This window comes from Eucyclogobius newberryi, unplaced genomic scaffold (genome assembly GCF_026437365.1).
Source record: "Eucyclogobius newberryi isolate DKJ021-1_F unplaced genomic scaffold, fEucNew1.0.hap1 SCAF_1, whole genome shotgun sequence".
NCBI lineage: Eukaryota > Metazoa > Chordata > Actinopteri > Gobiiformes > Gobiidae > Eucyclogobius > Eucyclogobius newberryi.
In genome coordinates this window covers 39,114,225-39,140,173 of record NW_027315723.1, presented here as the reverse complement: position 1 = coordinate 39,140,173, position 25,949 = coordinate 39,114,225, and the positions used below count along the sequence as shown (strand labels likewise).

The following is a 25,949-nucleotide window of genomic DNA, read 5'->3' as shown; positions in this document are numbered from 1 at the left end:
TTTAAAATAAAAAACATATGAACATTGGAACAGCCCTAATACACACCTGCAACTAAGGCAGGCAGAGCATCGAAACTCAGTTCCTCTTTAGAATCGACTGAATGGCCAGATACTCAAACCTAAAGACAATGGTTGAGAAGTTAGCATTTGCTACATTTTGTTCAATGAAATAATCTTTGTACATCAACATCTTTATAATAGAAAGGGGACCATTCATTTTGTGTTCAAAAATGCGGGACGTTTTGGCTCTGCCTCTTCTTAGTGGCATTTCACAGATATACATTTATTCAACACATATGATATAGGAATCTTATGAATAATCGCAAGTGAGAGGGTGCAGAAGGGTGAACACAGAAATGTTCTGATCACAGCTTTGAATCAGAACAGGATTATTTAATTATTATTATTTAATTTGGGGTTCTTTTAGTAAGTTAATGATGATGGAAAACAACAACACTATATTTCTCCTTCAAACAGGAGACTGTGTGCCTGCAAGCTGAAGGATTAGTTACTCAAGTAACTGAGTTGTACCTAAATCGGCTCCAGTGTGAGGTGCCATTAAAAAATACAGAAAGAGAGAAAAAGAGAAAGAGAGGTGTAGTGAAGAGACAGACAGAGGGAGAGAAGGCAGGACGTGTAACATAAGCCGTAATCACAGTCTGGGTGATGCACACACAACACAGGGCTGTGCTGACACATGTCATCCATCAGGGGGCAACGTGGGGGGGCAGCCTGAGGTGGGAGATAGAAAAATCATGTGCAGAAGGAGAAAAAAACTACACAAGCTCAAGGACAGAAGCTCCAGCTACAGGTGCAGCAACATGTCTTTTTACAAGAAGTTTTACAAGAAGAACATGGTTGTTTTTAGAAGAAGTGGGACATTCGAAAGATAGAGTGGATCATTTGAGAAACCTTTTTGACAGACTCTGGGCTAGGTGGGACTCGTTTGTCGGTTTTACACACACTTATTATAACTGTAAACACGGTTATTAATCTAAGAATTGAAAGCTCATAATTTGCATTTGTTTATATAAGCAACTAGAACAAATATGGCGGCTGGTGTTGTTTTTGGCTCCAGAATTCAAGCATTGGTGCCAAGGCAAGTGTCTTGCTCAAGGATTTTTTTACAACTATTAACCAGCTAAACTGGAGATTGCACTATAAACCTTGACTTGTAATAACCCTAAACGAGAAGTGAACATAATTGTGTGTTAAGTTATGACATAAGGTACAAAAGGACACAACAACGGCATACGCCTGTCAGAGCCGCCAACCTTTGCACTTCAAATCAAATCAAATCAAATCAATTTATTTTTGTAAGGCCCAAAATCACAACAACAGTTGCCTCTGAGGGCCACAGGGAGAAATGAATCAACAATGTCTGTGGTGGCGATGAAGTCAGACAATGTCTGTGGTGGCGAGGGACGATGTCCCAGGGTCCTCTGTCCTTAGACTCTCCTTCTCGGCCAGGAAAAACTACAAAAAAACCTCTAATAATCACTTTACATTTATAGCATTTGTTGGTCCTCAGTAAGACAAAATATTTGTTGTTGCAATGAATAATTGTTTGGGCAGTATTGGTAGCAATACCTACATGAATTAGATAGTGAACTATCTGCTGAGACAGAACTTTGTTTATTAACTCACCTAGGGAAAGCAGGAAAAGGAAACTACTAGTTCTTCTTCTGTTTCCTACCACCTCGACCAAACCACAATAGTTTCTATAGGACAAAAGAACATCCTCTGTTGAAACGATTTGGTGTGTCATCAAACTTCTTTGAACAACACATTTACCTGAGGTAACTTTAGTTATAGCCCATACTCATTGTGACACAACACCATTTCTGATTTAAGCGTTCCCTTTGTCCGGATTCTTGTGGAGACCCCCGGAGTGCTTCCTCACATACTACTGCTCATATAATGGCCTGCAAGCCACTATTCTCTTCCTCTGAGAAAAGAGGAGTACAGGAATCCTTCAATTATTAATACAATCATGTTATCTTCTGTGGGAGCGTTCTAAAATTGCGAGTCGAAATTTTCATGCTCCAAAGCTTTCAAAGTATCACATACTTCTTTTATTCATAGGTTGGGCATCTCGGCTTTCAAGGCCGAAACTAGACCATTCCATCCAACATTAAGGAGTTGCTATAACAGGAATCTTACCCACACTTCAGCTAAAAGGCCTGTCTTTAAACCGGAACTATCCAGAGCTCTAGTCTCATGGAAAAGCTTTCTGCTGTAAGTTTTAGTGCTACATTTGGACAAGGGTAATAAAATGTTTCTGCAGATATTATGAAATGTTGTTCCTGGCAAGTATTACAATTGCAATGTATGTTTTTTAAATAAAATTCAGCTTTAATTTATGGGACTTTTCTGATGATGGATCTGCCACTATTGTCACTATTGATGTTATTGCTTTGCCTGGAATGTTCCACAGTATAGCATTGAAGTGACCTTGCATTTGTCCAATTACAGATGTTTTTATTGATCGAAAAAAAAAAAACCTTCAAACGTGTGTCCTTACTGTGCACGGGCTCCAGTGACCTCCACACACATGACATATAGTCTGGAGACGTAAACCCGTTTGTCTCCATAGAGATTGAAGTTTAACGCATACTGTGGAACATCCCGGGCAAAGCAACGTCTCCAATACAGTAGTAGTTTCAATTTGATTTTACTTCTGCAGCCCTATGTGGCAGATACAATATTGCTTATGAGGATGTTTACACCAAATGAAAAACCAACCAAAATCCATGTCAAAATATTGTGTTGACTCTTGGATTGACCGATGTTTCCGCTGAACTGCACAAAAATCAACACGCTTCCCCAGACGCGCTCTCACAAATGTCTAGTCAACACCATATTGCTGCTTTGTGCAAAAATGGCATCCCCAATTGTTAGAGAAAAAAGAAAAAAACAGTTGGCTGGCTCGCTCACTGTTCCTCTGCTTTAGACAGGATGGAGAGGTTGCCATGGAAACCAGGAAGGAACCCCAGCTATTCGAGTTGAGCATATATTCATTTGTGCTGCACCAGAACCAACAGAGAGAGAGAAAGAGAGAGAGCAAGAAGGAGAGAAACTACTTGGAAATGTTTAAACTCAGATAACCTCTTATTGCATTCCACAACAGAATGTTGCGTTTTTTGCCTTATTCTCGGAGGAAAGACGGGGGTCATTCTGATTCTGTTGGCAAACAAAATTCACAAATTTGGTTCGCAACCTTGCCATATTAATCTTAATGTTTAAAGCCCAGTCCACACCAATCCGCCCGTCGCCCGTAGGACCTCCACGGAAAGTGTGGTGCTGCCAGTGACGTTTGTCTTGTTGGAGAGCGTCATTGTCTCGCAGAAGTTTCTGAAGGTATATCATGGCAGCGCATGTCAAGAGATTGGTTCTGATTGGTTATGAATTTCAGCATGAACAACACTCTTGGCCGGGCTTGTTTGGATTTTGGTTCCAGTGAGACGCGATGCAGGCCAGAGTGAGTCGCTCTGCGTTCTTAATGGGTGGTGGAGGGTGGATTGGTGCATTTGGGCTCGAGAGTAATTGCAACAGACAAAACTCCCCTTTCCTGAGGTCAAGTCCAGCACATTCTGGTGTTGTGTCTTTGGGCAAGACGCTTCACTTACTATTAACGTGGTGTGTTTGGCAGTCTTGCTTCCGTCTGTCAAAGGGCAGCTGTGGCTACATTTGCTCACTTACAAACACTATATACAGTGATTCAATAAAGGAAAAAATTGCGATGCAACTTTTGAGTGTCTGGATCAGCACTATTGGACTGATGTGTTCCTACACTGACAGAGAAGTTATGGAACTTTGTGCCATGTTTGTGTGCTTTTTTTAAGTAATAACATCGATGTTGACAATACAAGAGCACAAAATATATACATTCTGACCAATTCCGCCATAGATTTCTGATCCCGAAGCTCAGTAATGGAGAAACACAAGATCATGATTAGAGAATCTAGTTCACTGTACACACTTTAAAGTGATAAACTGACTCTATGCCTCCACATGTTCTGAAATGTTCAAAACATGTTTGAAGAGGTCTAAACTACAGGGTAAGCAGCTTTTAGACAGTGTAACCTCAAATGGAGACAAGGTGTTTTACTGTTTGCAGGAAACATTCCCCAAAAGTGTTTGTGATTGGCGAACATTCACCTTTCGATTGAGCCCACATTTCATGCATCGATTCTCTCTCTTCACAAAAAATCCTCAACAATCTTATAATCCTGTTTTTTTTGTATTTCTTGTCTTTTTTTTTTTGTCAGTGGAAGAAGGCTGTCCTCTCCTAAGTGTTGCTGGTGCATGGGAGTCATGATGCAGCCATCTTCCCAAAATAGCGCTCCATCGAAAAAAGAAAAAGAAAAAGATGTGTTACATAAGCAGTGTCTGTGCAGAGGCTTCACCTTGAGCCTGGGGTTGTTCTAAGACAACTGCAGTGCTCAGTGTGGCCACAGGAAGGCGCTGTAGATTACACTTTGTAAGAGTAGAACATCTGTTTTTAAGAAGGCGGTCAAGGACATAAGAATAACTGTAGGATGCTTTTTGATGACTCGGTTAACTTTAATTGTTCTATATTTTCCATTGATTGTTGTACTACTTTACATTGCAGGTTGTACTACTTTATAAAATAGTTGGACGTTTTTGTTTTTGTTTTTGGTAGGTAGTTTAGTGACCTCAAAAGATATTTACTTTAAACAAATATTTCCAATTGAAAGCATGGAAAACTACTACTATTTCTGCAATTACTACAATGACAGCTACAGTTACTACACAGTAGGACTATAAAGCCAAGCACTGCCTGACTCACAACTGATCATCTGATGTGTTATGTCTTTTTCAGGTTGGGAGGGATGATCGTGGCGTACAAAATAGTGCCAGATGAAATAGATGACATCAAGGTTTGTTTTTTTTAAATATTATTAAAAACATGAGAGAACATGAGATGTTCCTGTGATGTATTCATTCCTCATTCAATGTGGTTCATATGGATGTGCAAGTAATTTTAATCGAGATTTGATAATGGTCAGCTTGGGACATTGAAATGATCCAAGCTGACCCTCCTCTGTCAGTAAAAGTACGTCGTTTGAAGCAGAGTTCCGAAGGAGGAAGTTTAACTATTTTTTGTGTCCAATGTGAAGTATTTAAAGTATGGAAAGTCTTGTTCACGTTAACGTAATTGATGTTGAAAGCCTTTTTGATCATTTAAAAAAAATCTCCATAGCCCTGGAGCATTGTCAAAAAATCAACAAACATTTTGGAAGTGTGATTTTCAAACGATAAATGTTTTAGTAGATTTACTTCCTTCATGTAATGTATGTTGTTGTGCAGGATACACTGGTGGATTGGTGCGATGAAAAAGAACTCAACCTCATCCTCACCACTGGGGGCACCGGCTTTGCCCCAAGAGACGTCACACCAGAGGTAAGTCACAAGTTCAGGTGGTACTCCAGGAAGGGTTTGCTTATTATCTAATTATTCAGAGCTTACATTACCTTCACAAAGATATTTATTTTTAAAGATTAATTATGTTGTTAGTTTTCCCCCTCTGGTATTTTGTATTAATCTACAATAATCAATCAATGATTCATCAATCAATCAATCAATCAATCAATCAAACAATTAATCAATCATTATTTTACATTGTCTTCATTGTAATCTGGAATATTGCCTTTAAATAGTTTAAAATAGAAGCAGGTCCAATGAATTCCTGCTCAAAACTGCAGAACTGAGTCAAACATCATCATAGTGACATTTCACCGTAACAAGCAACGGATTTACATTTACGCGTTTTTTTTGTTGAAAATGTATTTACCCCTAAACTGACCTGAATGTTTCTAATAATTGTAAGTACAAAGAAGGGGGCGGAGACAGGGGCAGAGCACTCAAGCCTTGAATGCAGGACAATACACTGTACAGCATTACTAATGTCCATGAATCAATCTAAATATACATTTTGGTAAAAGGTTAATGAAGTCAATTTAACCTAATATGTTCCCTTTAAGCAGTTTTTAGCCTCTTTTGAACTAGCTCTCTCTCCAGTGCAGCAGAGGCATGGCACGATAACAAATTATGAAATGCAATTAGAGGTGGGAGTGTATAGAAATGTATATCATTTTGTTTTGAAGATATGCTCAATTTGAATATTGAGTATCGAGAATGTCATTCATTTCTGTCAATTTCACTCGCTCCTACAATATTTTTCTCCAGCAAATATTATGATAACCATAATATTGTAATTACTGTCGTAATAACCCTAAAACATGATACTTCGGATAAACTCTATTTAAAATGTAAAAACATGAGCTGCAACATATAAATAGAATAAAAAGTAGTTAAGTTAGCATCTATAATGAGTCATAGAGTTATAGACACAGCAAAACTGTATCTATGAATATCATCTGCAAAGAAAAGCTTTGCCCAATACATTTAGAACCCCAAAATATGATCCATCTATGATTTATTGCACCACATGTTGGTATCGTAAATTATCGTAACTGGCCTAAGCAAAGGTTGAATTATTGCATGTTGGATGTTTTGGAGTTCATAAACCTGATTACTGCTTTAAGCTTGAATAATATAAATCTCTGACTTGTCTAAATGTGTAAACGGACATATTTGTTGATAGTTGGTGACATATTGCAGTGTTGGCGCGTGGTTTTAGAGGACTAACAGTGCAGTAACACCTCTTGCTGTACGGACACATCTCCTCCACTCCATATTCAAATGAAACGGTTTCAAATCAAAGTCTGTGTTAAAATAGTCTCTGTTAAAATTACACCAGAGTGGACAAAGGAACGGCTGTTGTTTCAGGTGAGTCTTTATAACATAATGTAAGTGATGCGGAGGCTGAAGTGTCTATTTTTAGCTGCTCAAGGCTTTGGTTAGTTTTGATCTTTTATTTTTTGTCAAACAATTATATAAAATCTGTACTGCAGATTAGTTATATTTTTTCTCATAATACCACTGCTACTAATACTGTTACTAATACTGCACTGCCAGTACCAATACCTCTACTATCACGAGTACTACTACTAGGACTGGACAATAAACGGAATTCATTTGATTCATTTGTGTTTTTAATAATCAGCTATTTGAAACATGTCAAAATCGTTAAAACAAGGTCACCTGCGCTGTGCCCCTCAGAGTGTCCAACTTTAGTGGCTTTTCACACGTCTCCCTCGCGACCGCTTATCACTTTATAAGAGCCGCCAGGAGCGTCTCAGAGGAGGCTTATGTGGTTTAATCTGTGAAAGTTACGAGTTTGTTGTTTGCCCACAGAGAGAAAGAGCAGCAGGCTTTCAGCTCCCTACATATATCGCCAATATTTTTTAGGGCGAGTCCGAACAGTCTAGTGTCTTTTTGACAAAACTTTACGATGTTACAAAAGCACGCGCCTGGTGAGTTAACATCAAAGTTTTCTCCACTAAAGTCACAGCTCACATCTGCTCTCCTGCTCAAAGAACTACATGCACAAGAACATTTTATATATTATATGACCTTTAAAGGGGACATATTATGTACAATGTATGTATATTCCACTGGTAACCCTGTTATAACAGTGTTCCCTCATCATAAGCTTAGTATTTTTGATTGATTTGTATGTTTGACTAATCCTGTATTGTCCTGCATTAGACGACTGTTGTGGAGTTTCTATTGAAAGAACCATTAAAAAGGAAAACTGCAAAAGTGCACATACGTAAAAACAAATCTGTCCCTCCCAGAGTCCCGTATGTCCCTAAGTCACAACAGGAAACACATTTTATCCCAAACCAGAATGCCAGTAAAGAAACCAGTTAACACCAGTAAATGGGGACAAGGCCTTGATTTGTCCTTTCTTACACAATGTTCATCTCAGCACATCCTGTGATATGACAACGGGCATTTAGACATTTAGTATCTGGACATTGAGATTTTGAAACCCAAGGGTGGCATGACATTTTTCCATAACATGGCAAAGTGTTCAGAATATTGTTCTGTTTTCATCTACTTCATGTCCCCGCCAATTGTACTTAATTGCCATTAAACTCGTAGGGTTCAACAATGTTGCACATATTTCAGAAATCTGCTGCTTGCTACAGTGAAATGAAGAGAGAGGACTTCTCAGTTGAATAGGAAGTCAATTGACCTGTTATTTTGTCATTTTAGATCAATATTGTGGTGTATAATTAATAAAATGTTTAAATAATAATCTACAGCAATCTTCTAAAGTTAATAATAATATGTCTTTGTTAATGTCATTCACTATTGAAATCGCATTTACCACCAAAGAAAAAGTAATTTGATACGTAGTGTTTAAATGTTCAACTTGGTGATAGTTTTTTCCAACACTATCAACTGCTACCTCGCTCTATCTTTCCTCATTCCCCCCAGCACAGACACATGTATGGGGGGCAGCGGGTCACTTATAGTGCTATCACTGGTCTGGATCAGCTCCAGTCTACAGCGTGTTTCCAGGAGGAGCAGACCTGAGCGATAAGGTGCTAAGGTGCTAATCTGATTCAAGCTAACGACACCAGACAGGCTATCTCTGTGTCTGTCTGTGTGCGGACACTGATGCACATGTGCAGAGATGGAGGCAATTCATTACTTGAGAAAGTGCATATGACAAGTTAGGTTACTCGTTTAAAAAAAGTGTATACCGGTAGTTGACATAATTCTACTTCGGATGTTTAAAATTGTACTTAGTTTAAATAGTTTTTTGTACAATTTATAATTTTACGTCCTGCTTTTGTCAAATTCATGCTTAAACAATCTGAGAATGTCCCTGTAGGGCAATTGTGTCAGGCCTTTAGGATGAATTGTGTCTTTATGTGTCCAAATGTTTCTTAAACCTTACAGCTATTCACAAACCACTTTACAGATGATTTATTTTTTTAAAATCTGGCTGCCCCAAATAAATTGTATGTTTGCTGTAACCCAACCCAACATTTTTCAAGTGGGTCGGTCGGCAGGTAAATTCTCTTTTTTTTTTTACTTTGAAGGCAAAAAAACTAAACAAAATCGTCGCAATTCTTTGACCCGCAGTGACCACCAGGGGTCAGGCTTCAACAGTCAATGACGGAGAACGTTTTGATCAACCCAATTGGGAGACTAAATCTCCCGATTTAAACATATTTCAATTGAAAAATCAAAAAACGACCTTTTGTACACCGTGTATCCTTTATTTTGGTAGCGAAGGCGAGCGGGGGGAACATGTGGGGGACATGGGCGCCGCCATGTTTGTTGTGATTACGCTGCTGGCCGTGTTTCCGTCCCAGAATGCAAAGTGCAAAGTGCCCAGGTCAAATTTAATATGAAATCGACACCATGATGAAGAACGACGTGAGCGGTGGCAAATGCAGTGCGCCGACAGTGTCAAACCAACAAATAAAAAGAAATACAGGTTCACTCCTGCATGGTTTATTCTATATTGAAGCATATGGAGGACCGAAAATGTAGACGGATATGCGTTGTGCAATGTGTTATCTCCTCCTGGGATGATAGACAAGTTATCCAGTGCTACAAAATTAATCAACATGGCGCTTTTTTGAAAAAACGGTCGGGGAATTGGCGAGATATAAGACAAAAATAATAATTTGGCGTCATTTTGACAAAATGCTGATATATTTTTTTCAGTCGGCTAGTTTTTTACTGGGTCGGTCGGGTTACGGCAAACAGACATATTTTTTGCTCAGCCTAAGTTGAAAAAGATTAAACCTATAAATTTGTGATTCCATATAGTTATTAATAATATTGTGGTGAATGGCAATTGTACTGGCGATTTTGATGCTAGGCTACCACAGGGATGGGAAAAACTAAATACATGTAATGAAAATACACCTTCAGGATACAAATACTGAGTAACTCTCGTCCGGTACAGTTACTTTTAACTTGCTTCATGTTTTTTCCCCCCATTGTGGTACTTGATCATGCAATTTTTCTTGCACTCTTATTAATCAATACAACATTAGACATGAAGCTGTTTTAATACTGTGTCACGTTTTAATATAATGCAACTAAATGTAAAAATATTCTAACTATTCAGAATACAGTACTCTGGACTATGTTACGGGCACTATTTTCATTTGACTTTCTCATACGTTAAGTTCCATTCCCTCAATGTGAAGCCTGCAGCTGATAGAAGGGTATTGATGGTTGAAGAGAGAGTGTGAAAGATGAGAAGAGAAAGAAGAATGTGAGATGGGAATGAAGAGGGAATAAAGCAGTGCAAGAGAGAAACGAGCAGAAAAGAGAGAGAGAGAAGGGAGGAGATAAAGACGAGAGAGAGGGAGGAGAGAGGGAAGTCATGTAAGGATCCTCGGACCACTCGGAGCATCACTGTTAATCAATATGAGAAGGGCAGCCATGATGTGCTCAGTCTAGACACGATTCACAAACAGCTGGATACAATTATGAATGCAGCTAGTGGGATGTGTCCGTTTAGTTTACGCTTCATTGTGTGTGGTTTGTCTGGGGCTCGTGAATAGTGTACTTTAAGTTTAGCAAAAAAAGGAAAATAGTACTGTCATTAGTTACAGGCAAGGTATGTATGTGTGCTAGTAGTTGCAGTAGTATTGTATTGGTAGTTACTCCAACAACGTTCATTTTGTCAAACTCGTTTTGTAGAAGACCCAAGTCTGTAGATGTATTGTTAGCATAATATTACAGTATACTTTGTAAACGTAAAATTTAAAGTGGTAATTTGCAACGTTTTTGTAATGATTATGTATACACTGCATTTCCCTGAACGTGATAGTAAGCCGAATCTGTTCTTATACTGTTCCTCTGTTTTTCTGTGTTAGGCCACTAAAGAGGTGATCGAGCGCGAGGCTCCGGGGATGTCTCTGGCCATGCTCATGGGCTCCCTAAACGTCACACCGCTGGGCATGCTCTCCAGGTAACAACCATAAACATGCATACATATACTTATACACATGGATATGCATATATCGTATTTTCCGGACTATAAGTCGCATCGGAGTATAAATTGCACCAGCCAAAAAATGCATAACAGAGAAGAAAAAAACATATATAAGTTGCACTGGAGTATGAAATGTGGTTGCAAGTGTGAAAATAACAAATAATATCACATATAAGTCGCTCCGGAGTATAAGTATAAATATAAGTATAAGTCGCACCCCGGCCAAAACTATGAAAAAGGTGCCACTTATAGTCTGGAAAATACGGTACATATACATTTACATACTGTTGCTCTACTCACATGTGTCTATTGTACATTCACTCCAGGTAAGAACCATACATATACAATGCTGTGCTGTATTACTAAGAATGTTCTCCAGGTTATTGCTATTTTACAGACTGATAAAAACGTGTGCGTGTAATGTATATCTGTTTGTCTTATGTTACTGCAGACCTGTGTGTGGGATTCGGGGGAAGACACTCATCATAAACCTCCCAGGGAGCAAAAAAGGCTCTCAGGTAAGAGCCGGTGCAACCACAGTACTCACTAGTGCCCTCTATCTGTCATAGACCTGGTGGCACGGTAATACAGGACCAAATATGGATTCTCTTCCCGAGCCTGACTGAGACCCAACTAGGCCTGGATTTCTGTTTTCTCTTTTTCTATAAAGATGAATTGCTTAACTTTAGTAAATAAAGTAGCTTAATATACAATATGAGGGAAGAAGGTGTGTGACTAAAGTATAGCACAGAAAAGAAGAGGAGCGGAGAAGATGATGAGAGCGTAAGTACCAGAAAGAGCGAAGAAAGCGAGGGAGAAAGATAGTGTGGCTGATAAAGTGCTTTTGGTACCAAAGACAACAAGAGCAACAGCAACAAAACAAAATCTCTATAAGACTGTGTTTTTTCTGCCAATAAAACAGAAAGTAAAAACTCAAGTTACTTAAACATAACCCTGGTTCTTTGAGAAAGTACGCAGGCTCGGATTAGGTTGCGTGTGAGGAAATGGCAGGATGCAAAAAGGCAACACAAGTGTCTGATGAAGTGGTTTTACCTAACACAAAATAACAGACGTACAGTGTATCCAGAAAGTATTCACTTTTCCCACATTTTGTTCTGTTACAGCCTTATTTCAAAATGTATTACATTCATTATTGTCTCAAAATTCTACAAACAATACCCCATAATGACAAGATGAAAGAAGGTTGTAAATGGATGGTGAGCATTGGTCCACAGTTTTTTTCAGATATGTCCAGAGATGTTCAAGTCTGGGCTCTGGCTGGGCATTCACAGAGTTGTCCTGTCGCCACTCCTTTGTCATCCTGGCTGTGTGCTGAGGGTCGTCTTGTTGGAAGATGAACCTTAGCCCCAGTCTGAGGTCCAGAGCGCTCTGGGGCAGGTTTTCGTCAATGATGTCTCTGTACACTGCTGCATTCATTTTTCTGTTGATCCCGACAAGTCCCCACAGCATGATGCCACCACCATGCTTCACTGTAGGGATGGTACTGTCCAGGTGATGAACGATGCCTGGTTTCCCCCAGACATCACACTTCCTACTCAAGCCATAGGGTTCAATCTCTATTTCATCAGACCAGAGAATTTTGTTTCTCATGGTTTGAGAGTTCTTCAGGAGTTTTGCAAACTCCAGGCAGGCTGTTATGTGCCTTTTACTGAGGAGTGGCTCCCGTCCGGCCACTCTACCACACAGGCCTGATTGGTGGAGAGCTGCAGAGATGGTTGTTCTTTTGGAAAGTTCTCCTCTCTCCACAGAGACACACTTGAGATCTGTCAGAGTCACCATCGGGTTCTTGGTCACCTCCCTGACTGAGGTCCTTCTCCCCCAGTTTGGAACCCTCAATGCTGCAGAAATGTTTCCGTACCCTTGAGATATAAACTGTGGGATCTTATATAAACAGGAGTGTGCTTTTCCAAATCATGTCCAATCAACTGAATTTACAGATAGACTCCAGTCAAGTTGTAGAAGCGAGTGTCAGGGCAAATGCTTTGAATACTTATGTGCATGTGTTTTTTTTGTTTTTTTATTTTTGATATGGTAATAGAATTCAAACAACCTTTTTTAAAGTTGTCATTATGGGGTATTGTTTGTATAACTTTGAGGCAAATAATGAATTCAATAAATGTTTAAATAAGGTGAATACTTTCCGGATGCATTGTAATTCTCTAGTATCTAAATACGGTGCAGATACCCTAAATATTACTGCCAACTATTTCATTAATTTCATGTAAAAAAATAAAAAATAAAAGACCACAATAAAAATATTCTCGTCCTGCTTCCCCATTTGCATCAAACTGTCATAATACTGTATGCAACATATTAATTTATTCATACTTTTCTTAAATAAAAAATAGATTATCTTTCCACACAGACAGATAAAACAAGAATTGTGATTGTAAATCCAGTCTGGGTTTAAGTTGTTATAGTTGAATTCTTTACTTTTTCTTAGACCAAGATCATTGATCCTCATGTATTTTCAAGACTTCCACCCACATTCACTGCTCTCAGTGCTTGGCTCCCTCAAATAGTTCCCAATCAATGCAGCCTCTAGTGCTTATACATAGTTTTTTCCTGTGTTTTTGAGATTTGCCTCTTCGAAAGACCATGGGCTTTCCATTTGTGTGATGTTATACTTTCTTATATTAGCATTCGCAATATTCAAGGCTTGGTTAGTTAGTTAGTTTGTTAGTTAGTTACTTAGTTAGTTAGTTAGTTAGTTAGTTAGTTAGTTAGTTAGTTAGTTAGTTAATTTATTCAGCCATAATTACCAATACATCTCTGTTTTCTGAAATGTAATTTAATTGTGCAATGATTCATAGCATAAAAGTTTTCCCAAGCAGGTCCACCACCACCTATTATGGACTGGACATCAAACCTTATCATGTTTCAGTAATAACTGACTGAAGTGTATTTTTCTGAAGCTAAAAATGTTTAATGATAATTAAATTAACCCAAGGGTTCAGAAAGTGCATAACGTAAAAGTTACCCAGAGTAATTTAAGCTGAGACACATGTGGCCAGTAGAGGGCGTGTCATATACAATTTTACCAAGTACAGTACTGTCACATTCGTTCTTACTTTAACAAATGTAACATATAAAGAGAAGATTTACTTTAAATGAATATTTCTCAAGCAAATGGTTGACTTGAGTAATAACTGATACATTGAGGATCATTCCATGTTTTTGTAAACAAAGGTTTTATATTATGAATTATGGTTCACCTCATGGTATTTCATGAAGAAGAACTTTGAAATGATGAATATCCATGTAAAGGTAAAACAACCTCTCACTATTATTAGAATAAAGTACTACAGTACTGCTTGAACAAATGGGGCACATGGCAGTTTTTGTTTTGTTTTTTTTACTTTTGGAATCATGTTTGAACACTTAAGTAGTATTTCACATTGAAAGCTTAAACTGTAACTAAGCTGAATTTAGGGTTTAACTAGATATATTTCAGTTTTATCTGAATAATAAAAAGTGAGCCAGATGAACATGAATGAATGAATTTCAACTCGGAGGAGATTTCCTGGTTTACTTAAGGATCACACTAGTTTTAACTGACAACAAAATATGCCCTATCCAGGTTATCTGTGAAGTTCAAAGCAAAAAAAGCAAGTTATTCATAATATAGAACCTTTAACGGACAATTGCCAAAAAGCATTTTTTTCCTATATATAACATTAACAACTTTTTTTTGGTAGCCTCTTAATTTTACTCTTAAAAATCTCAAATCTTAAAATCTTAATTTTAAGTGAAGTTATTTTAATATTCCAGTTATAACTAAAGATTTAAGGTCTATTTGTAAATTGGTATTTAGCTTAATTTTTGGCTACATATTTTTATTGTTCTTCTGTTCATGTGTTCAGAGTTGTAACACTGAAATGTCCCCAGAGAGACATATAAATATGTTCTTATCTTGTCACTAACCTTTTCACCAACACTACATTCTCATCGTCCTTTCTTCCAGGAGTGTTTCCAGTTCATCCTGCCCGCTCTCCCCCACGCCATCGACCTTTTGCGAGACGCTGTGGTGCGGGTGAAGGAGGCCCCTGACGGGCTGGAGGAGCTCCCATCGCCCCCGCCCCCTCTGTCCCCGCCCTCACGCAGCCCGCCCGCTCCCATGTCCCCGCCCCGCTCGTACATGCAGGACAAAGGCGTGCAGTGCGAGGACGAGGACGAAGACAAGAAGGACAGCGGCGTAGCATCCACAGAAGACAGCTCGTCCTCTCACATCACCGCTGCCTCCATCGCTGCTAAGGTACGGGGGCAGAGACACAGACAGGTGCGGGACATGCTATTGTCCATTTATCATTATTACATTACTGCTGAGAATGCTGTGGAAGATGAAATATGTAGGATTTATGTGCATACATTGAACAGTTTGAATTGTATGTTAAAACTTGAAATTGTTCTATGATTAAAAAGTTTGTTAGGACAATTTTGAGAGGCTTCCCAATAAGAGCATTTTAATATGTCTTTCAATCAGGGCCGTTTCTAGCTATAGGCAGATTGCACCTGCCCATGCCTCTAGGTCCTAGTGTTAAGGAGGCCATAAGAACAATCATAAAATTAAGTCTGTAATAACATTGTTCATAGTAAAATGATAATTGTATTTTTATCCTTCAAAGAACACACATTATGCTAAAATCATTGCTCCCTCATCAAAAACATACCTGAAGTTGCATTTAGCTTCATAAGCGCTAGTGTGAACGTCTCCCCTCTGAGCGTCAAAAACGAATACATTCACAATACGTGAATTTCCCCGATGTGTGACATGTTTGCTATCTGTGACCATCAAATCACGCTCATTATAACTATATTACAGAATTAAAGCTATATAACTACTATATAGTTACAATAGCAGGTCTGGAGGCTCGTAGTTAATGTTAAACTTGTGTTGTTTCCTCTTCAACCTGTAGATAGTGCCAAGTATTTTTGTTTTTTATTTAAAAAAACATTTCTAAAATGTGTGTTGCTAACCTGACGGTACTCAAGAGCAAGTTTAAAGGCTAAAAAAATGAAAAAAATAATGTATATTATTTGGCCTCTAATGTATGTGTGAATGTACTTTTCCCTCCAAACAAATAAAACTAGAACCATGCACTCTAAAGTGACATGGTCACTTGAAAAACAAAAAGATGAGCATTAGATGGTTCAAATCTTGATTGAAACACACTTTTGTTGTGTCTCTGGGCCAAACACTATTTTATGTATGAATCAGCAATACAAATACTGTATGAGCATTTCAACTTAATTCCTGCATATTCCATCTTGTAATGCATATTACTTTTACTTTAACAGGACAGACAAAAACAGCACTTAGAAAAAAAAAGACACCAGCAATTAATTACAATTAATTGGCTAAATTTGTAAATAATTTATCAAAGGCAAAGTATATATTTACATTGTCTATGATTTTGATGCAAAGTGCTGTTAATGTGTCTCTCAGAAAGTCTGAATGGGATTTTGTCATTGAACAAAGTTGTACTGGTCTTGCATCAGCTCCATCCATTGTGTGACTTTCTCATGTGGCTTCCATCAACACTGTCCCTCCCCATGGACCTCTCTACTTCAAAACCCTCCCAAATAATTGACAATCTCACATAACTCGATCTCGATCTTTCGATTAATTGCCCAGCCCTAGTAAGTAAGCGTGTGCGAAATTGACAAAAAATGAAGGAAATGAGACTCAGATTTGGCGCCAAAAAATCGTCCATTACGCCTTTAAAGTAGCATTATGGCAATCCATCAGAAATGTGCTAAAACTACATATTTAATGACTGAGGTTCAAGTTGTCCTGCATGTGCAATGTGCAGTGACCTAGCCCCTAGGCCACCTGGCAGCACAATGCATTTCACTTCATACTGTAAGTGTCATTATTTTGAGATTACTGTGACAAGCATTTGTTTTTCATGTCATCCATTCATATTTATGTGTTCATTTCATCTCTCCATCGTCCTCTCATCGTGTCTGAAGCCTCCACCGGGTTCAGTTGTTGTAGGTAAGCATCCGTTACCCATTTACCTCCAACATACACAACATTATATGGAGACACTGCTGTTATTTTCTATGTGAACAATAGACACCAGGGATGAACATAGAGATTAATGCTTAGTTTTTATTACTAAAGCCCTATATTATGAATTATTTGGTTTAAACTTTTGGAAGTAGAAATAATTGATGTCCATGGAAACAAAATTTTAAAAAACACAGCCTTGTTTTTTCAGTCTTAAAAAGTGCCAGAGTTTCCAGTAGTAGATGCTTAAATTACACTGCTTGCATCGACGTTGGTTAGCTGAGTAGTGAAAACAATGAATAGATCAGAATGACTCCGGTAGATGTGTTTGCCTGGACTTTACAAACATAGAGGTGCCTGTAACACCCATCCACATCCCTGAAAACATAGCAATACAAATAGTTGTCCATTTTAAATGTAATAACACCGCAAGCGTAATAAATTCCCACATTTAATAGCTTTATCTACCACAAACATTATAACAAAATTCCGGCAACGATAATTATTATTTAGTGGGAATTTTATTGTAGTTATGGGAAAGTAAAAATCAGGGTTCACCAGAAACTTAATAACAAATAAAATAGGAAATAAAAGTACACTTATTCAGTATTAAGTGTACGAATGTTTATAATTATTATTTTACCTAAAACATATGAGTCCAGCTGTTTTAACTAAATGTGTTATGCTCACCTATGGGATTTGGTGGATTTTGGATGATGTCAGCATTATAAAAGTATTTTTGTATCTATTTTTTCATTAGATATTTATGGGAATTTTGTTATAACATTTGTGGTAGGCAAAAAGTATTACATTTGTGGGAATTTATTACATTTGTGGGAATTTATTACATTTGTGGATATATAATATCTAAAACTGACAACTTTTTTTATTATGTTAGCAATTTTTTACGTTTGCCAGAATGATTACGTTTGTGGGCGTTACAAGGCCTTGGAGATGGCTCAAACTAAGAAAACAGCCTTTACTACACAGCCAACTATCCCAATGCGAGCAGGAATTGTTCACGCCTGCACAGAAGGCCAGCAGGGGGAGTCCTAGTGCCCACAAAAAATCAATTACAAATCCCAAACTTCCTTCCACTCCTGCTCCATCCCGGGTCCATTGTAAGTGTGTATCTGTGTTGGTCGTTGTTTACATGTGTGTGGTGTGTGTCATGTGACCTCAGATCCCAGACTCCATAATCTCGCGGGGTGTGCAGGTGTTGCCCCGGGATACGGCGTCTCTGAGTACAACGCCCTCGGAATCGCCCCGCGCACAGGCCACGTCGCGTCTCTCTACTGCCTCCTGTCCAACGCCTAAGGTAAGTACAACACCAGCTCTCACCACTGATGGAAACACTCTCACCTGTTTCTACCATACAGACGCCATATTTTGTTGATCCAATGGACTTCCAACTTTTTTCCGAGTATATTTTTGTGAATATTATACTCTGTTTTTATCCAATTATGTGTTTTTGGGACAGCAGGGAGGCTGAAACAGATAACGTGCTTTTCAAAATGAGAGATGCACTAGATCAGTGGTTCTCAAACTATGGTATGTGTACCACTATGTGAGCTCCTTCATGTGGTACGTGGATTCAGCTGCAATTCAAATATTTGTTCAATTTAGTCAATTTACTCCACATGTTTGTCCTTCTTTGGTTTAGTCTTTGTAGAGCAACTGTCTGTTGTTTAGACCTAGTTTATACCTAGAATAGTCTGGTTATAGACCTGGTTTAAGGAAGGCCAAATATTTTCTGAGGTGGTACTTGGTGAGAATAGTGGACTAGATAAATGTGGGGCTTAGATAGATACCAGTGCAATGAAGGGAGGCTATGGTGCCTCCTTTCTTCTTCTAATAAATCTGGATCTCGACATTAATGAAAAGGAAGAGTTGAAGAGGCTGAAGGTTCTGCTGCGGTGATAGATAATGCACTGGCTTGATAGGTGATTGGTGTAGACGCAAAGGTCTCTTGCTGTGATTGGTTCATTGATTTTCCTAAACAGCAAGTCTTGTTTGGTGGATCTTTTGTTGTAAATCATACCATCCAAAAACAAAAGAAAGCCAAGTCGCACATAAACTATTATTTCTTATATAGAAGTGTTCTATGTGTAATTATTTTTCATAGTTTAATCCAATGTCCAAAACTTCATGTTGTATAATTTTCCATGTGTGTTTCCTCCATCTGTCCTGTTCACTGCTCCTCGCTCTCACATAATTCCCAAATCTGCATGTAACACTCGGGAGACCCAACAGGAGCCTGGTGCGCCCAACTGTGCATAATGAGGAGACCAGCTGTTTGTGCCTTCTTCTACACTGTCCTCCCAATATTTGTATCATTGAGTTTTCTATGATGATGTTGTAAAAGCAGCTGAGCGCTATCGTCTATAATCATGAAGCGTTTTATTCTCCGAGAACCAAGAAGTGAGCTGTTGGCATGCTGGTTGCAAAGCTCAGAAAGTTGTGAAAAGCACTTATGAACTCATTGCAGTGAATAATTCGTTTTTGCAATAACTTCAGACCGCTTTTATCACATTTTCAAGACAGTAAAACTCCAGTAAAGCATCTGTAACCAGGACCAAACACAGACGAGTGTTTAAAGAGTTCAAGCACTAACTCGACAGTTTTGATTCCAGCTCAGAACAGTCCATTCTGCAGTCATGTCCTTGGGCAAGACACTTCATCAACATTGACATTGGCAGCCAGTCAATGCAAAGTAGCTTAACATCACCGAGTATGAACAGTCAATCAATATTGCACAAAATTATAAAAGGAACTTTGAGTGACTGGAAAAGCAGCAAACAATTCTAAAGTCCATATCTGACAGTCCTGTTCTGAATCATGATATAAGTGCTGGTTCTAATCTATAAATCATAAACAACATATAACATAAACTACAAAGCATTACCAATGAATGATACTTCATCTTATATATATTGCCTCTACACTTAACTATTTGCATTGCATAAATATCAGTTTCAAAGCATCTCCATTTCAATTATTACCCAAATAATACTCATTGAAGCAGCTGGAAAAACGTAGTGTTGCCAGTTTTCTCCACTACATCTCATTCACACTGCACTTGTTAGCACACTGAACCAGGCTGTGCGGTGGTTAGGCTCTGACAGGCTGTTCCTCTGCTCCAGACGACATATGTTCAGGATATTCCCAGGTCGAGAGCGGCTGCCAACTTCATGTACACACTGTCCCCGGGGCCCGGCCGTCTGAGTTTACTCAAGCAGCTCATGTGATACTGGGCCCTGTTTGTGCCAGTGAGGATTACATGCCGGGCCAGACAAGGGTGGTTTCATACATCTATATTTATTTTTCCACCTGTATTTTAAAGGTGAACTATGTAGCTTTTCTGTAAGTACATTTGGCTCTCACATAAATGTTTTGGCATCATGTTGACATGCAAGGCTGCTAATTTGTCTTTTCAAAATGCTTCACATCTTGATTTTGTCAGCATTTTACCAAAGTGTTCAAATGGAGAGTGAGAAGAGATACACACTATATTAAATATTATTAGATATGAATATAAAATATAGGTTGTCCAAAAGTATTAAAAAACCTGCAATAAATGACAATATTGCTTGTTGCTTGTCTGGCTCCTGTATGACATAGTCCTATGATTCCACATTATTTCCCAGGTGTAAACGAGACAATATATATGGAGCTCCTGCATATTTGTATAACCCAGAGTCTGAAGCCAAGTCCATCTGGCCAACGCTTCATTAACTCCCAGCCTGTTACATAAGTGCACTAGATGCTCATAGAAGCGGAAGCTGCCTGTTTCTTGTCAATGTGACAAAAGTTAAATACACCTGGACAGGATTGGTTAAGTGTGTGGTGATGATAAAAAGTTTAATATTAACTGTGTGAATAAAAACGAGGGCTGAATGATATAGGCAAAATATCTAGGGCTTATATATTTTATATTAAAGGTATTATTATTTAGGCTATATAAGATACAGTTCACAGTGCACAACACGCACAGAAGCATTAACGTTGAATAGGAATGGACACTGGACATCAAGTTCTTGGGCCAGGTTATGATATATGACATTTAAAATTAATTGAGGAATGGCGATTATTATACCTGACTAAATCTAATGTTGATGGAACAAAACATTTACTACTTTCTGTCTTACTGTGGTCTGACTGTTAAATTAAATATTTGGCAATGAAATGAAATTAACTAGTTTAATTGCTTTGGTTGGAAGGGTGTGTCTAGAGGGGCCTCACCCTAACTCAGGCCACCCCTGAAATGTGATGGGCCACCCCATGTGCCACCCCACAGGCAGCATATTGGGAGTAAATAACTGTTTTGTGTAATTTAACTCACAATATTGCACCAAAGCTAAACAAAGAAGAGAAGAGTTTATCCTGTAATTTACCTCAGAATAAAACCACAGTGGCCTGGATCTACCCTTTGATTGACCAGAGCTGTGAGAGCACAATTAGTTTTTTTTATCATACAAGAACTTCAACGTTGGATTAATAGTTTAATAAATTCCTGTCTAGTTACCAGATCAGAGAAAACAGTTGCTGGAGCGCTTCCCGTGAGATCCTGTTCCGGCTACATAAGCGCTAGACGTCTCTGGCTTAGATTTTTATCTCTTTTATTGTGGGACATCTTTATAGAATTATAATCTACAACTTTAGCAGGTTTTACAGAGACAGGACATTTATTTCTGTGCAAAGATTCTCTAATATCACTTTATTATTACATGAGCCGTCTTTCCTGTTTGCTAATTGTGACCATTCAAGGGTTCGATATAACACATTTATGGAGCATTTCCTTGTGAGCCACTTCTGACCAAGATCCTGGAGCAGATTCCCTGATTGCAGTGTCTCTCCTGCTGCGACAGGCTGATCAGCAGCTCTGTGGTTTAGGGCATTACTGTAAGCACTATCATCAAACGTTGAGGTCTGTTAACGCTCGTAAAATGATAGTCCTATATATCTTCAGAAAGTAGTTTAGCTTTAGCATTAGGCTGGACATTTCCCTTGCTAAATGCTCACCAGTCGCACATGGTTCAAAGATGTCCGACAGACTCGAGGAGGAGCAGTGATAGGCTGTAGTGACCAGTCCAGCCAGATTTATGGACACTGTAGAATCAGCTGACTCCAGTGAGGCCGATCAATCACAAGCAGCCTGTACAGCAGTTTGCACACGGGCCTGCGGCGGTAGAAGGAGAGAAGAAGGGCAACGCTTTGAAACAACTAGAAATACTATGTACTAAGCAATACAGATGAAGTAATCCTTCCGCTAGATACTCCTGCACTGCGGTCGGCCACTGCTCCAGACAGGTTAACTGCAGTGAAGGAAGGGTCAAGTACAAATGTCTGTAGAGTTTTAATTTTCAATCTACCGGTATTTACTTATATTTTATGGCAAAACGCGCTGGTAACTTGTTTTGGTGTTGTGTTTTTATTGTATTCTGATTATTGCATCAAAATAACTGCCACAATGGTTCAGTGAAGAAGCAAACTATTCAATTAAATGAGTAGATCATTTGTTATTGTCTTTTAGTTTGGTAGTTATATCCATATGTGCTGTTTTGTTTCTTACTACTCATTGCTGGTTTGTTAATTGAATGTGCTGCTTGTTCTTGATACTTTCTTGAGAGTTATTTTACTATACTATACTATACTATACTATACTATACTATACTATACTATACTATTTGCGTCATTGAAAAATACATTTATAGTCCAACATCTGTTGTATTTCTCTGTTTTTACAATTTGAAACTTTATCAGGCTGTTTTGAATTAAAAATCTTATCAGAATTTTGTATTAAAAAAGGCTTTTAGTATCTAGGTACCAACATTTCCACTGCAGCAAATGAAATAGTGGTTATGTCTAAAATGTTCTAACCCACTAGTTTAGACCTCTACACACATGGAATTTGTTCAAAAAGTACAATTTGAAGGTTCAAAAACATCAGAAAAACGTCATTTGTAAATGTTTCCTTCAGTCCTGGTTTGATGTGCAAGCGTTGCATTTGTACTAAACTTGTTCCATAAAGTGTGATCGTGTAAATGTGGATGAATGGTGAGAAATGAGTCAGAGCGCGAGAGAGGAAGGGGGAGAGAGAGTACGTGAGGATGTAAATGAAACATGGGACTGGGAATAGGAAAATAGAGCTTTGTCATGATTCTAGTTTTTTAAGACCTGCTGTTACATTAAAACTGAAAATGCATAGTTTTGGAAGACTACTGCGGTTTTATTCATGCATAAATACATTAAAAAGTCCAACTAATTGATATGATGAACGTTGATTATCATATTTTTCCTTTTCAATATATAGAATTTGAATTTGTGTACCAAAACTGTTGCCAATATAAGTAACCAGACAGTATAAACATAGTAAGCATCCACTTGGGGCTAGTTCTGTCTACTCGTCTAAATGGATCCATCCATCCTTTGCGATTCGCAGCGAACAGCTTGAACAGATTTTTCTCAGTGCATTTGTGATTTAGCACTTTATTCCTCCTCTCTCTCTCCCTTTCGTGCTCCCTCGCTCTCCTTATTTTCCACCTCCTTCCATCCCTCCCCTTTCGTACTCTTCTCCTCCCCTCGTCGTCCTTCTCTCGCTCATCCCCCCATCTCTCGCCCTCTGCCAGTTAGCAACTCTGTAGCGCGTGTACCTCGGGCGCATGTTCCGAGCAGCTCATTCCGCTCGTCTCTAGGCACAAGATGGTAAGTGGCGCGTAGCTTTCCTTAACAAATCTGCCTGTTTAGTTTGACACAAGGCTTAAATGCCTCTGCAATATTGTTTAGTTATGGTTTAGTTTTGGTGGATAGGATTTGCTTAAAATATTGTTGTTGTTATATGAAGATGCTGTGCTTTGTAGCGTATTCGAGGGAGGCATGGTTATATAAAAACAATAGAATATGCATTAGTCATTTATGGATGTGGTAGTGTGGACTTTTCATAAACATATTGCACAGACATTGACTTATGATAGTTGCATGATTCGTATTGGAAGATCAACATAAATAATAAACAGCAATTTCATACATTTGTTATTTAGACACAGTGTTTACTTATGGTGCTTCATAGTTTCCTAATGTGTTTTCTATGTGTTTACTATCACATTGTGGGGATTGAAATGTGTATTCACTTTAGCCATTAGGATGAAAATTCGGGTCCTCATGATTACCTCATGAGGACCCGAATTTTCATCCTTTGAAATAAGAGCCTGACACGTTTTATGCAGCTAATTCATGTATTAATTCTCTGCAGTTCTAACGTATATAAATTCAGAGTCAATTTAATCCCGATCTTTGTCCTCTTTTGGGTTAGCTCTTGTTTAAAACTAGTAAGGTTAAACCTACGTTAGATCTAATCATAGTTTATATGTTGAATAGTTTCATCATGTTGACCTTGTGGTTCTCTGGTGGCCAAAGTAGTTAGTTAGGTGGGACTTGGTTTACACTGGTTTACTTTAGACTTTAGATATGGGTTAAACATTAGGTTTAGTGTGTAGGTTAAGACAGAAAATGCAGGGGTAGAGTTTGCAATAGTTGTATGATATTCTAGAAACCCTATTGTTTAACATGGAGCAGGAGCAGGTCAGAATTATGGTACAATTGTCAGTTGCAGATTTGTTGACCTGGTTTATGATTCATATCTCTGTAATTACTGGGCCAAACCACATGAAACAAAAACTGGCACAAAGTGCAATGTCATCTCTGTCAGCATAAATAAACAATACTTTCAGGGAGTGGCCCCATTATTTAACCCCAAGAATGTTACTCTCATCTATTGAAAGGACTTTGAGCTAGTTTGTGGCACTGGCATATCCACACATGTGCCAGGCTGTGCCAGTGCAGACCAAACTGGGAGCTGGCACAACCAAAAATATTAGACTTGTACAATGTTTTTCCTCATACTTGCACTCATATTTGTTGCCCTCGCTCAGATATGTCTCCACCGCGCTTTCCCCTTATAATCCTCATATAATCCTAATCCTCATATTTTAGATGTTAAAATGCATATCCTATACATTTATGAAACACTTTGCTCACTATATTTCAATTATATTAATAGCGACATAAAACATCCAGTTTCCTAACTAAAGATTGAGGCTTTATTGTTGTAGTCTGAACTCTAAAAACTCCCAACCAAGTGTGAGGCTCTAGCTCACAGACAGGGGGCGCTCTATCTGAGAACAGGGGTGTAGTACAGGGAGGCAGCAGAGGCATGGGGCTCCAGGAACCACTGACAAAGGAGTTGAACACAAGTGATCAACAATATGTACAACACACTAGATTTAGATTTATTCCTCTGAAATGCACTAGAGCACAGGAAATTACATATCTTTTGTGAAAAGACCCTCTGCCCGACTCTCTGTCTTAAAAAGGTGAATAACATTTGACTTTTAAGACAAACAGGAATAAAACAAAGTGCCCCGGTACAGCTAACGCTCTATTGACTTCCCTGTTCAGTAGCTATATAGGCTAGTACCAATTTTTATAACATGGTTGGCTTGTGTTGCAATATTGCCTAAGTAGTTGGGCACATCCAAATGTTTGGAGGCACATCCAAGATCTCATTTCTGTTCCCATTTAGTTCATAAAGCCAATTCCAAACAAATAATGATAAAGTTTAACATTTATGTATCAAAATGTTGGAGATTTCTTTCAAAAACAGTGAATCTCCCACAGAGTTAACCAGGCCCTCCCTCCATCTGAAATCATGACATCATCCATTTCTACAACATGAGTGCCCCGCAACGTACTAAGTGGAAAATAACATTGACCATAGACTTATTCAAACCTCACAATCCTTTTCCTATTACTGATAACATTGCAAATAAACTGCACTGTCCTCGCTCTCAGCTTTGACATATTTAGCATTAGCATCCTGGTCCTATCACCTATCGTCGAGAGCCATCAATCACTCCGCTCACAACATGGAGCTTTAGCAGGAGAAATGCTACGAATCAACAGCAGTGAGATGGTCCAAACAGCTGACCACAGAACAGGGAACAGTTAGTG

At 38.5% G+C, this 25,949-nt stretch overlaps 1 protein-coding gene across 15 annotated transcripts in view; it reads left to right on the top strand.

Annotated features, from left to right (window-relative positions):
* gphnb (gephyrin b) overlaps window positions 1-25,949 on the top strand; it is an 87,914-nt gene that overhangs the window by 37,348 nt on the left and 24,617 nt on the right. For 10 of the 15 annotated variants that reach the window (XM_072446169.1, XM_072446159.1, XM_072446151.1 and 7 more), the window contains exons 3-8: window positions 4,847-4,904; window positions 5,335-5,427; window positions 10,788-10,882; window positions 11,358-11,424; window positions 14,892-15,206; window positions 18,124-18,258. In XM_072446169.1, the coding sequence (XP_072302270.1) occupies window positions 4,847-4,904; window positions 5,335-5,427; window positions 10,788-10,882; window positions 11,358-11,424; window positions 14,892-15,206; window positions 18,124-18,258 (763 nt within the window). The remainder of the gene's footprint in view (window positions 1-4,846; window positions 4,905-5,334; window positions 5,428-10,787; window positions 10,883-11,357; window positions 11,425-14,891; window positions 15,207-18,123; window positions 18,259-25,949) is intronic. The other 5 variants (XM_072446178.1, XM_072446135.1, XM_072446119.1 and 2 more) reach the window with 1 other exon arrangement.